Raw genomic sequence first — 14,645 nt, 5'->3', positions numbered from 1 at the left:
CTTTTGCTCCGGTCAATACTTAGTAAGGCCACTAGAGGTCACTAACAACAAATGCCAATATGGGTAGCAATAGGCTGTGTGTTATATAAGATTTACATTACTTTCCTAGGGTATCAAACAGTGAATGATAACACAATATATAGCTATTTGTTTAAACATTCTGAGACCTGTCAGAGTTTGGAATCAACTATCTAAATAATTCCTGGCACTAACCCGAGTAAATTCTTCTGCAGCCACCGCTATGAGACCAGGACTTACTTAAATGTAATGGATAGCACTTGTTATTTGTAAATTGGCTGTCCATTTGTTGCTACAGTTTTTCATACTGACTTTGGTGTAACTGTTGTGACTCATGCTTGCTCATGCACAGGAATCACTTTTTGGCTACAAAATCCTCTGTTACTTTTTGTTTCCCCATAAAAAGTCATAATGAAAGGCTTGTCATTAAAATTTATCATTATTTTTACTTCATTCGCAGCTGTGCAAATATATTTATATTTAACAGCCAACAGTGGGACCACAGTAAAATCTATTCCTCCTAATAAAGTCTAATCTCCACACAGAAGATGAGTTTTCTAGGTGTTATGAAAAGCCTCATTAGATTAAATAAAGATTAAATGAAAAACTGAGAACAAACAAAAGTAGGCTCTGAGCCATCTGTCCTCAGCCATCCTTCAGCATGTTTTATTATATTTGCAGGACGTGGAATGCCGAACATGAAACACTGTGACCTTGTGACGTGAGAAGTGGCCATCTGTAAACAAACTGGGGCTTCATCAAGTCCCATGAGATACTGTGGGGGACCTTATCCGATAGGAGATAACTCATAGCATTAGAAAAGATGAATCTTCACAGAGGAAGCCTCTGGGAATTAAAATGTTCTCAGTGGATCTGCTGTTCTCATGGCCTTGCAGTCAGAGGTTTCGGACAGTTGGTGACTTCTGGGAAGATAATGAGAATCTTTGGAGGCCTGTAGCAGACAGACAGACAGGAAGCCTTTCCCATTGGACTGGGATGCCACTGGAACTTATTTACTTTGATTACATGATTTTAGAGCTTCTAATATGTGTTCATTCATATGTGGTATTTTGTTTTGTCCCCTTGCTGCTCTGTACTATCAGCTTTAAGTAAATGTTCAATATACTACTATATACTACTTCAATTCTAATGTGTGGCATAGCATAAATTGACACCAACATGGCTCCAAAGTATTTGGTGCCTGTTTCTCCATATCTACTAGAAGTCTTAATATTGTAACTTAAAACTTAAGTGAGAAACTTTTGTCTCTCCCATGTGACACTCTCCCTCGCCACCCGGAGGGCAAATATTCCACTGCAAATACTTCAAAACAAGCATGTTTTGAACAGGCTCTAGACTAATATTTTACAAATACCAACCTGTCCAAGAGCAGTAAGATAGTTCCAGGGTGCCAGCACAGGAAAATAGCCACAGACACCAGACACCACAGCTGTGAAGTGAAAATACAGAGCACTCCCTGGCGGCCATATGCTTAATCATCATTTTGTGAACTTGTTTGTTGTTGAGGGTTTGAATGAATGGGGGCGTTCTTTGGTTTGGAAAGGTCCCAAACTACAGCTTTAAATTAGTTAATAAATAAGTATATGTTGTGTTTATGGCTTGTTTCCGGTGCCCCCCCAAGTGGCCAATCAGTTATTGCAGTTTTAATATCCAAAAAGGTGAAAAAGAGTCACAAGACAAGCACAGCTGGAAGAAGTGAAAAAAACATGCATTATTGTTGGAGGCACTCTGGTGGCCTCTGGGTTTAAGGTGCCAACCATTAACCCAAACAGAGTATGGTTGGGACCATTTGTTCACCCCATCTTCCTGTCAGCGATATATATTGTCAACTCTAATCTCTAAAAGCATTAAGTGCAACAGTTAATGCCACCATAAGCCAGCTATAAAGTTTGATGTATAAAGTGAGAGGTCATTATCATCCATGATTGAGATTGTTAATGTTAACAATCCGTGTGGAGTAGAACATTATGTTGTTGTTTGTCAATCTTAAGGTCACCCTTAACTTTGTTTCATTCACGTCACTGCTTGTTTCATTTTATCTCCTGACATCAGAGGAGACAGAAACATATCATAGGAAGGCTGCAGTTCCTTCTCTTAACTTCCTGACATTTGTTTTGAAAAGGTCAATGCAAACACACCCTCCTTCCTCCTGTCTTCACTGAATCGGAAAATCCAGCTGACTTTGATTTCCATAAACTGCAAACATCTCTTAACCTCTACCGATGCCAATACAACGGTACATTAATTTTCAATATACTGTATAACAGCATGCTAAAGAGTATTTAGTTGTTTGTTTATAATGATCTTATATAAAGTCTGATCTTTACTACTGCAATAGTCCAATTGTCCATCAGAGTTTTAAAAGTTAATCTATTCTTCAGAAACAGCAGTTTAAGCTTCCCTCCAACCCAAACATTTTATCTCCTCCTTGTTCTTGATACAATGCTGCTCTCTGCTGGTGACTTGTAAAACTCTTGTCTTTAGATTAAACAAGCTTGTTTATGATGTTGCTCTTTATCTTTCAAATCTGCATATGAATTTATATTCATACTGTTAATGTTCTATTCGAATACATTATTGGTATAAGAAAGTATGACATTATAACAGTTCTAAGCCTATAATTACCATGGGGCTGGTGCTGTAAAATCCTTAGCGTACTTGTTATAAATAGACAGACATAAACCCAAATTAAGAAAATCAAAGTAAAATCTCTATTTGCTGTATTTGTCAGAGCTTCACAAAAAAACTAAAGGGCAAATAAATACAAAATAACTATATGATACAGTACCATCAAGGAGCCACCAGAGGTCCATGTATCACAGCACAAAGGGAACTCAAAAAAGATTTCCAAAAATTTGATTTAAGTAAGTGTGATAATTGTGCAACCAGAGTATGCACCAAATATGAAAAATGTATCACAAAAACAAAAAAACACATTTAAATTAGTAACCTCACCAACCACATCATGAATGCTACCTGCCTCTGCATGACACACTCTTCCATAAAAACTGCCTGGGATATGCAGAGGTCTTACTCGTCCAGCACAGTATGATTTAAACTGAACACCAATGCCAAAGGTATGATACTGAGATCATGCAGAGTGGTCTTGTTGCATTGTGAAATATATTGTCAGGACCTTTTGTGTTATCAATGAAACGCTACTATTGTTGACATGACAAACATCTTAATATTAATTGTATTTGGATATTTTTTTGTTATAATTATTCAGACACCCAAATTAACTGGCATGTGCAATGGTACATTTACTCAAGTACTGTACCTAATTACAAGTTTGAGGTATGTGCAATTTAATTGAGTATTTTCATTTATACAATTACATTTACATTTTTTTTCAAATATTGTATTTTTACTCCACTACATTTAGGTGGCAGCTTTAGTTTCTTTTCAGTCAAGATTTAACATTAAAAAATATGATACATTTAAAGTGATTATACTTTTTTTTTAGTTTAACCTCATAGTAGTATATTCAGTAGAGTCATATACTAAATAAAAGTTCTGCTTACATAAATGCATCAATACATTAAGAATAATTTTTAACAAACTGAGTGGGTCCATTCTGCGTAATGAGTAATTTCACCTTTGATTTGCAAATTGATTGCAGAGAAACAAGCTGGAAACAAACTGAGTGTTGGGACCTCACAAGCAACGGATTGAGTAGTCAGTATAGCAGGTACAGAACACAACACTTACTAATGAAAATATTGTATTTATTTAATTTAACAGACTTAATATGGTCTTAACACAATCCCATCATTCCTGATCACCACTCATGAGTTCAACTAAGGCACATTAACTGCCTGGAGTCCACCGGAGCACGACTTCTTCATGACGTCACAACGTAGAAACAAAGCAGCATAGAGAGTCAAGAGTCAAAAACTGACAAAATAGCCCCAGACTCAAAAGGGTTAAATCTTCGCAAGATTATTCACCTGTAGTAAACATTTCATGGTACTCTCATGATAGCTGCTGTTTATCAAAAAGGTATGATTTCATGTATGAGGGTTTGCCTTTCGAAATTAATTCAGACACTAACAATGTAGGTAACTCTATCGAAGATACAGACTAGCTAACTGTTAGCTGAAGCAGGGCTGCCAAGTTTCAGAAAATGACAAGAGTGAGACTCTAGCACCATGATGACTTTGGCCTTTTAACGTTGATTTATTCCTTAAGACTGATGTCCTCACCTACATGCCAGCGGCCAGGGGCGAGTCGAGGGTCAGAGCTTTAGGGCTGCTGAGCACCCATTGAGCCCCGCTGCCACCACACACCCTCAATCAACAGTCATTAGAATAGATTAGATTGAACTTTATTGTCACTGAACAAAGTAACAGCTACTTGGACAACAAAATGCAAAATATAGGCCATCTTTCTCTCTTTCCCTTGGCACTTTTTTTGGTCATTTTGTGTCTTTTTTAGTTATTTTGTGTCTTTTTTTGGTCATTTTGTGTCCTTTTTAGTTATTTTGTGTCTTTTTTCTGTCATTTTGTGTCTTTTTTAAGTAATTTAGTTTTTTGTCATTTTGTGTCCTTTTTAGTTATTTTGTGTCTTTTTTGTTTTTTTGTGTGTCTTTTTTAGGTAATTTTGTGTCTTTTTAAAAGTAATTCAGGTTTTTACTGTCATTTTGTGTCTTTTTTTAGTAATTTTGTGTCTTTTTTTCTGTCATTTTCTTTCTTTTTTTTAAAGTAATTTAGGTTTTTTTCTGTCATTTTGTGTGATTTTTTTAGTTATTTTGTGTCTTTTTTTTTTTTTATCTCAGACGTCTGGTCACTTATAGCATATAAGAATATTCAATTACTGTTAAGCCAACTATGAATAATAAAACATGCCAAAACATGTGTCCTTTATCATAGCTACACGTATGACAAAAAAACGCGTGAAAATCAGTAGTATTCAGTGAGGTAAGATTAATTAAATGCGCTGACAGTTATATGCTCCTGTCAAACTAATTACACTGAGTGGAGCGGATCACCACTCCAAGACGGCGGCCGAATTTCTCGCGTCACAGCAGCTGATGCTGCGTCTATTTGTCTATGGGCGTGTCTGCTCCGCCTTCCGCCATGTTTGCCAAAAGAGAGAGAGAGCGCGAAGGAGAGAGATTTAATATGAAATTTATTTAATGTAAAATATTTAATATGTTTGTATTAATATTTAATGTATTGTATTAATTGTATTGTAATTGAATTGCATGTCTGTATGTATGTTCTGCTTTTGGCAACAAAGGTTGATACCATTCATGCCAATAAAGCTAATTTGGTTCCATTTGTACACTGTCAGAGTTAAGTATAGACCTTGAAATTTAGAATTTTGAGAAACACTGCTTTAGGGGGGTCTAAATTGATATTCACAAGTCTGTAACTCTGACATACACACACACACACACACACACACACACACACACACACACACACATTGAGACTAACGTTAGAGTCTCTTTTTCAAGTGTGAACTGGTCAAGAGAAGAGGCAAATAAATGTTACACAGCTCTGCAACAAATACAGGACAGTGATAGACTTATAGCGGCCTTAAAACAGTACATATTAACTAGGAAACTCAAGGAGAAACAGTGAATCAACTGTCAACAAAATTGAGTAGTTAATTACCATCTGTCTTCAAGCAACGTCGAGTGGGTTTTAAATGTCGGCGCTGTTGTGTGTGAAAGAAAGTTAGAGACGCCAAGACCCGCCTTTCGTTGCTTCTGATTGGTTTATATTGCGTGGTGCCTTCCGCGGTTGGTTAGATTTAGGCACAAAGGACTGATGGATTGGTCTGGGATTGGTTATCTCGGTCAGTCAATCAGAGTTACTCGAGATACGGCAAGCCGCGAGGACGAAAGTTTATTATCATGAAAAAAATAAATACAGAGTATTGAATGGGGAAATATAAGCATGAGAAATGTCAAGTGTGGCGTGTGGTGTGAGAATGGGTTAAATTGCGTGACTGTCACACTCAAAGCGTGACACTTGGCAGCTCTGGCTGAAGGCTACTTACAAGTTAGCACACCAGCAACTGTTGCTAATGCTAACGGTAACTAGGCAAATTTACCTTCTGGTGACCACAAGCAGTTTTAGCCGGTAGACTCCAAAGCTGAATATTATCCTCATTTTGTTCATGTATATCCCCCCAGGCTTTGTAGGTTATCAGGGACTCTCCAGAGTAGGACGAGTGAAAGTTGATGTAGACGTCTGAATAATGCAGGTCCAACAAGTTTTACATTATAGTGTTTAATGTCCTATAACTTGAGAGTGAACGCTGATAGCTAACTGTTATTTTACAACGTTTCCCGCTAAAGTGGTGACCTAACAAGACGAGGCGTATTGTCTGGAGCTCTATTAGTGTATAATAATATAATAATATCGTCGCCCAATTAAAATATTCGCCTAACTCAAGTTTTGCATGAAACACAACAAACTTCACCAAAAGTGTAACATATGACATTTATTGATCATTTCAATCAAAAATATTGTAACAAAGGATGGCTATTGGCATAGTAATAACACTGTGTGTAAATTATGTAACTTAAGAGAAATAAATGACTTAGGCAATTTTTTGAACATGCCTTTGTGACTTAAGCAAGATATAGTAACACTTTATTTTGAAGGTGTCTACATAAGAGTCACACAAGCCTGTCAGAAACATGACATGACAAGTATCATGAGCATTAATGTTACTTCAAATTGTCATTAATGTTCATGACACATCCCATGTCATGTTTATGACACGCTCATGTCACTCTTATGTAGACACCTTCAAAATAAAGTGTTACCATATCTTGCTTAAGTCACAAAGGCATGTTCAAAAAATTGCCTAAGTCACATTTTATTTTGACTTAGGCATAATAAATCCGCTTAAGTCACACACTTGACATAGGCCATTTTCTTAAAGGGGTAAAATCACATGAGCTGATCAACTGAGGATGTAGGCGATTTTACCATAGGTGGCCGGCGTCATAAGGAGGTGATTTAGGGAAAAAAACATTTTTGACAATAGGTGATTATTTTATCAGCATGACGATATTAAAAAAGTGTCTCCAGTAGGGTAAAGAAACTCTATAAAATGGAGCTTACAACACTTTTTGTCAAGTATTTTCTTGACACAATTTTTTGAAATATAAAAACATCCGTCGTCATAATTGATTTGCTCTCCCTGTGTGGCTATGATCACAAGTAAAAGCACTAATACCACACTGCAGAATTACTCCACTACAAGTAAGAGTCCTGCATTCAAAACTTACTCAAGTAAAAGTATCAGCATCAAAATGTACTTAAAGTATCAAAAGTAAAAGTACTTGTTATGCAGAATGGACCCACTCAGATTGTTACATATATTCTAAATATAAATTTAGATGATTTGTATTATTGCATTTACGTAGTGTTTTAATTAAAATTTAAAATTTAAATTTGACCTGAAAATTGACTTAAGCTGTCTGCTAAATGTAGTGTTATAGAAGTATAGAGTTGCATATAATTAAAATACTCAAGTAACACAGGGTGAGTATACATTTTTATTAAAAAATAGTAATTTTAAGGGGAAGTATTCCTCTAACAAGAAACCACGCTTAACTTAGTACAAATACCTGAAGATCAGCTGAGAGTAGATTTATTTTTGACTGGCTTCCTTTACTGACAGTGTAACTTTCCGTAATTCTGATGTGTGATAATAAACCTGTTCCTTCTCACGTCATATTGACAAGAAACAAGACAATTCCTCCAGGGGTCAGGCATCTGTCAGGTCACTGAGGTCAAGGTTTCAAACTCTTGTTGTTCCACTTTACTGCAGAATGTTCCTGAGAAAAAAAAGGAGCCGGACTTCTGCATTAAAGAGTTAATTAAGGCTGTGCCCTATTTGAATGACGTGACAGCCTGTGAGTTAAAGTGCTTCTTGTTACATTTCACAGGCCTCAGTTTAGATATCTGCTATCAATGTAATCAATCTCACCACTTAATTTCCGTGTCTGCAGTGTTTACGTGTCGTCTCTATCGAGCCTTGTCATGCTACATCTACAATAAACAACCTGTTGAGGCAGGGACAAACTGTAAATACCAGGACATCTATTTGCAGTAAATCAGTGTTATTTACTACTCCGTTCACGCACCTTTGTTTCTGCAGAGGCGGCAGTGACGTGTTCAGGGAGTCAGATAAAGGGTATTTCTCACCAACGCTTTCCTGTTGTTTTCCAGGGTCCTTTGTTTGGTTGCGAGGCCTCGGCCTGTCTGTTCTCAGGGGAACGAGTAGAACATTTAAGCACCGAGCACTTATGAGCACTCCTGCACTCGTACACAGACTGCTCCCATACCTGTCTGCATCACTGTGTGTGCGTGCGTGCGTCACCTTGTCCTTGGGCTGAGGACATATATCTCTGCAGTGAATTCAGAGAACTTTATCCTCTATACGACTTTAAATGAAGTACAATAATGGCCCAGTTTTAATTCATAATCACTGTATTATTATGTCAATATGAGAACCAAAACATGACCTACATTAATTCAAAGTTTGATGCTGTAGCTGACAATGAATCATTTCTTTATTTTTATTTTTTTATTTTGTGAAAATATAAAACTGTAACACTAAACACTATAACTCTTGTATCTGATTTATTAGTATTTTAAAGTATATTTCAATACTGTTGTTCATTGAAATCATGTACATAAAAAAATACAACATAGTGACAATAAAAAAAGAATAATAAAAAAAGCCTAAATAAATATATAGATAAGATTAAAAATGGTTGGCCATCAGTGCATTTGTAAATAAAATTGAAAAAAAGAAAAATCATTTAAAAAATTACAGCTTTTTTGTCGTTGAGCTTTTATTTGAATACGAATTCTAAAAAGTGTCCTCTTCTATCTCTCAGCAAAAGGACAGAGCATTCACAATTGTGTGTCACTTATAAATTCCAGGCTTTTTCAAGAGTGTTCCTTGAAAAAACAAAAAATCCTTGCTTTTAAATTCCTGCCTGGGTAGACACAACAACAACAGGAAGAAGGGCCATTTTCACAGGTGTCAGGAAGCACAGGAAATAAACAAGCTGAATACTGGAAAACATTTGTGTACCAGTAAGAATCAGAGGTGAGGCTAATAAGAGATATTTTTAGCTGGGACAGGATTACTTTGAACCTTCGACAATAATGTTTAATATGATTTTAATCTCAATTAAATGTTTAATACAGCAGGATGACGTAGTAAAAGAGGAAACTCTTCCTGTAATCAACAGCCACATATCATGTTTGATCGCAGATGACCTGAGGTTTCATTATAACCTTTAAAAAGTAAAAAAAACAAAAAAAAAAGATTATTATTTTTGCATTTGTCACAGACCAATATGCATATGAGTGCATTTATTAAAAGAAGAAAAAGGGACACCACAGTCTCTCTATGTGGAGTCCATTCAAAATTTTACACTTTAAACTTTTCACAGTTGGAAAATAACATAGCATGCTGTACATCCATATAGAGAGGAGTCTCCAAAAATACAATAAAATATATAAAAATGTTACAAAATCTAACATAAAAATGTTAGATTTCATTTTCATAGAATTCATCTTTTCAGATTGGTAATCTTACGGTGATATGTATTAGATCCAGAAGGATGCTGACGGCCTATTAAATGGGCTGTTTTATTTATTGTTTATTCTTTGTTGCCAATTTCTAGTAATTATTATATATATATATTAAAGAGCAGGTATCTTCTAACCTATAAATATGAGGCTCATAGGAGCTGATCAAAGCCAATTAATGACTTGACACCTGACTTTGAAGCATGTGTCAGGGATTGCTCCTATAATATAACATAATAGGTCTAGTGGTAAATAAATGTTCAATATGTAAAGTTTATGAATCTCTTACCAGTTTGAATCACTTGAAGGTTATATTCTTCATGGCTGTAGTTTCTATTCTTACCTTGTCATGCATTTCTTACAATATGAGGACAATTAGGCTGATCACTCAGGAAAATTATTTATTTTAGTTCCACTGTGTAAGATGTAACTCTCAGTGGAGCAGGGAGACTTTAAAAAATGTTTTCCTGCAGGAAGGAAATGATGTGTGCATTTCTCAAGAAAGACCTTGAGCAATATCTCCAAATTTAAATGATTTCTATTAATAACTATTTTTCTCCCCTATGTTGGCTAATTTAAGTTCTGTTTTGAGGCTAATTGAGAAGCTTCTCTGTGTAGCTGCATAGACACAGAAACTTCCCCTAATTCTTTCCCGCCTGTGGTTTTTTTGCAAAGCCAGTCTTTTTCTTCTTATGCTATTAGTGGTGAAAGTATTTTGAGAAATGTTTTCTGCATGGGAACAAAGAATATTTTGCCATTTGTGGAAGTTGAGAAAGTAGGGCGACTTAAGAGTCAAGGATGCCTGAAAAATTCTCAGCACTTTCTGCTGCTGAGTTTTCATGAACCACTTCACATCATCCTGGGAAACAAGACTTCCTTCTATTTGGAGGACATATTTCTATCCAGACTTCTTTGCATTTTTACATAGTTTAGAGAAATTTCTTCCCATAAATAAATCCCTCTAATGTAATCCTGCATAATTTTTTGTCTCCTCATCTTTTTTTCCACAGAACTTCTCTTCAGACTTGAATTCGTCTCAGTTTCTGAGTCTGCATGGTTTTCAAAGGTGCCAGGTGTCTCTGCAAATAGCTAAGTGCACACACAAGTTCTAAAGCACACATGTCAGAGATACTTAACCCATAAGAACCCAGAGCCAGTTATCCTTAAAGGATGTGTTCTACAACTGGACTACATAGAACACATTTCTGATGTTTTAAAAAAAATATATACTACCCCTAAATGTCAAAGATCTGTGATGTGACATATACGTTACAATGGGCATTTATGGTATTTATGATAATGATATTTCTTATTTTAAACTAGACACATTTTCTGCTTACAGAGACACAAATTTGCCTTTTTCTTTTGCATCTCCATAACATATATCAAAATTGTGACTTTAATTTGTTCAAGAAATATGGTCAGAACAAGTTTAATACAATACAGGACACCTTATTAACGGATTAGAATTGTTAAATGGGTTTAAACATTTTGGAGAAGTCACTTCTTGTCACAGTCACATAACCACCACACCAGGGTGTTGAGTTTACGTCGCTTAGGGATTTAATGAGTTAATGTGAAGCATAAAGCTGAATATGGGAGAATGGGGTTTGTTACACGGGTGTCACCATGGGTTCTTATGGGTTAAAGTCAGCCAATATTTGATTTGATTGATTTATTCATGGATTCACTCATAGGATAACATATTTAAGTGAGAACTTTGTTTCCCAACAGGGCCTCAAATTCCTCTGAAGAGAGCAAGTCTGTCTGATTGATGGCAGTGTAAATTTTGGCGGTGGAGGCTGTTCAGGGGAGCCCGTAGAGAATCCAAGCCCTCTATGTGTTGGGCAAATTAGGGCCCTTGCAAGTGATTTAGAATTCCACCTCAAAAAATACACCTGTCTTCAATTAAATAACTCCCCTTAGTTTAAAATTGTGTTATTTGCTTCATCGTGGCTTTCTTTTTTAATTTGAGCAATCTTATTTGTTATCAAAATTGTGTTTTACATAGTAAAAAAAAGTTCAATGTCAAGTCTCTATTTGATCATGATACTGATTATGCAAACTACTTTAGGTCTGTCATTACTGTCTTATGCCACAACTGACAGACATCAGTCTCCACAGCATTCACACAGCCAGGCCTTTAAAGTAAAAGAGTTAGAGCAAATATAATTGTTATGAGATGAACGATTATCTGTTGGTTTTAATTCCAGCATTTTGTCTGATGATATCACATGGATAATATGAGAGAGAAAATACCAAAGATCCTTGAAAAGAGCCTGTGATTGATGTAAGATATCTGTTTTACAGTAACGTGACAATAAACTGAAGTACTACCAAGACTATGCTGGAGAGGCTTTGCTGCAAGTCTCTAAATGCTTGCATGCATTTTCCCATTTAATTGATTTTGTACTTGACTTATTAATTATTTGTCTTTCCCCTCAGGTGATTATTTACAGCTCTTTTATTGTTTCACTGCACAGTGTAAGTCACAGTATAATGTCAAGTCTGTTTAGTTGCCATTAACTTTTGCCTGAAACAAAACAATGTTACAAAGTTATTGATAGCATTTCAAGGGTCAGTGATAACTTTGGTTTAATTGTAAAAGCATTCTTTACATTGGCTGGTGTCATATACATGATATTTCCATGTCTGATTTTCATATATACAGTACAAATAAAATATCATTATGGAAAAAAAAAAACCTTTAAAACAGTAAGTGGACTACAATGTGTTAATGAATGACAATAGCTGTATCAAGTTTGAAAATAAATACAAGTTCTTGTCTTGTGACAGTAACTCGTTTTCTCAACTATACTGAATGAAGGCACACTAAATGAGACAATCAGGTCTACACCGATGCTCATGAGAACAAACTAGGACACATTTTTATTAATTTACTCAAAAACAGATAAAGAACAATGAAAGAAGAAGAGAGAGAATAACATAGTCCGCATATTTCATTAGAAAAGATGCTTGTGTCAAACAAGGACCAAATAAAACTTCCAAATGCTGTAAAAAAGTTTTTTCATCATTTAACATAATAAAATATATCTTTCAGTACATTTATAAGTTAATGCTACATTTACACTGAACAGATTCAGTTTTGTCAGCACTTGTCAGCGAGGGATGAGCCGCTTTGCAGCAGTGGATCTGTCAGTGTGTTGATCTGTGCTCTGGGCAGCGCTAACTTCTCCTGAGCCCAGCTCTCCTCCTGAAGATACAAGTGAAACAATCCATTACTCATTCAATTCAAGCAACTGTGCAATTTCACAAATTACATCCTTTTAGATCTTAATTTAGTCCATCTAGTAAGACTTACGGCTTAGTTACTGAGAATTCACTAAAAAGCCAACGGAATGAGGAATCATTATTCTAAGGAGTCTAACTGTTTTTACCTGTTTGAGGCTCAGTCTTGAGCTTGCTGGCGATTTTGGCAAAGAATTTGAGGGTGAGACAAGCTCCTGTCTCCCTGTCACATATGCTTCCTTTGCAGTTGCACGTCTTGCGGCACTCGACCCCATAGGTTCCATACAGGCAGTCTGTGAAAAAAGGAAACATCATTTTAGAGTGCTTGGTCTTGCAGAAGCAGTTAAATCCCGATTGTGAAATTGATCTGATATGGCACCCTATTATGTATAGTGTTACAGCTTCACAGTCAAAATCACTGATCAAGAGTAGGGTGCCAAAATCCTCCATCCCAATATAGTAATTTCATACCTCAGTCATAATATACTTCACAATATAGCATGTTTTCTGTAAGTAAAACAAGTCATTAGTCTATATAAAAGCATCCAAAGCCTATTTTGTAAGCCGTATGTGAAATAGATACTTGACAAATAAAAAGTACTGCAAGTCCAGTTTGTGAGTGGTAATGTAAAGTTTTATGTAAAAAAAATAATAATATTGCAATCTTCAAATGATATTACCTCATATTATTTTTAATTAGATGTTCTGAGAAATTTGAGTTAGTATGTGCTTGACAACATAATTGTTGATATCTTGATCTACGATTTCATCATGATACAACTCCAATAAATTAATTATCATTATTATCATCAAGAGAACTGGACCCTAGACACAAAACTGCAAATATAGTTGCATCAGCATTGATGTTTGGATGTCTGAACTCCAAGCCTCTGATGAGCTGATCATCAAGTTAAATCTTATGAAGCAAGGGTGCACATGTGCCTTTATAACCACTCGTTATAAGGCAATGCTGCTCTTAATGTGATAATCAGACTGCAAAAAGACAATAACACCGTGGGTACTGCATTTGGTGCAGCAGGGCATCCCACATTGAAAACGCAGCATACAGACAAAAATAGCACACAAAGCACATTAAAATGTTGAACGTGAATTTACCTTTGCAGATCCCATATTCGTCTCCGTAATCGTCCTCATCCTTGTAGAACTCACAGAATAATCCCGGTCCGCACTTCACCCCGTGCATCCCCGACACGGTGCGGTAGCAGTGCTCCCCTCTGCCGGCTGCACAGACCTGACAACAGCCGCAGTCATCCAGGACGGTCCGTGTGCACCGCTGCGTCCCGCCGCACCGCTCCGCGTTGCATCTGTCCGGGCAGTTCACCGCGTACTTGACATTGGCGCTCCACGCCTCCGCATCGTGCACTATGAGTGAAGACAGCACTGTGATGAGGAGGAGAGACATCACTGGGTGCAGGGTACGGAGCTGGTGGAAGGTGCTGCTGTCTTTTCGGGAAGAGGAGACAGAGAAGCGGAGCACCTCTGGGAGACTTGAGCGGAGTGACCTCCGGCTCATCAGGTTGTATGGTTATCAGCGATGAACAACTTTGTTTTGCACATGGCTTTGCCCTCGTCAATTTCCTCATTCCGGTGTTGTCGTCCTTTTTGCCAGTCAGCCCCCTTTTTAGAAATCCGGCTTGGAAGTGGGATTAACTCTGGACCGCCATCCAGGAATTGAAATTCGTGTGACCTGATGTCATAAGTTATCTTTGGTTTGTTTTTGTGTTAGTGACTGACGGAACCTCTCCAAACCTCGTGACTGGC

General features: G+C 36.6%; 1 protein-coding gene across 1 annotated transcript; it reads right to left on the bottom strand.

Annotated features, from left to right (window-relative positions):
• Positions 1-12,198: 12,198 nt before the first annotated feature.
• esm1 (endothelial cell-specific molecule 1) lies at positions 12,199-14,525 on the bottom strand. Its single transcript, XM_059358238.1, has 3 exons — positions 13,980-14,525; positions 13,013-13,156; positions 12,199-12,828 (listed from the first exon to the last, which is right to left on the bottom strand). The coding sequence occupies exons 1-3, from the start codon at positions 14,395-14,397 to the stop codon at positions 12,734-12,736; spliced, it is 657 nt and encodes a 218-aa protein (XP_059214221.1). The 5' UTR covers positions 14,398-14,525; the 3' UTR covers positions 12,199-12,733.
• Between the last annotated feature and the right edge of the window lie 120 nt (positions 14,526-14,645).

The sequence above is a fragment of the Centropristis striata genome, chromosome 19 (genome assembly GCF_030273125.1).
Source record: "Centropristis striata isolate RG_2023a ecotype Rhode Island chromosome 19, C.striata_1.0, whole genome shotgun sequence".
NCBI lineage: Eukaryota > Metazoa > Chordata > Actinopteri > Perciformes > Serranidae > Centropristis > Centropristis striata.
Note: the sequence above shows the minus strand (reverse complement) of the source record. Positions and strands in the feature narration are given on the sequence as shown.

Coding starts and splice junctions, on each gene's coding strand:
- esm1 (XM_059358238.1), bottom strand. CDS start 14,397: ATGAGCCGGAGGTCACTCCGCTCAAGTCTCCCAGAGGTGCTCCGCTTC. Junction 13,157..13,979: donor CGAATATGGGATCTGCAAAG/GTAAATTCACGT, acceptor CTTTTTTCACAG/ACTGCCTGTATGGAACCTAT. Junction 12,829..13,012: donor CAAGACTGAGCCTCAAACAG/GTAAAAACAGTT, acceptor TTGTATCTTCAG/GAGGAGAGCTGGGCTCAGGA.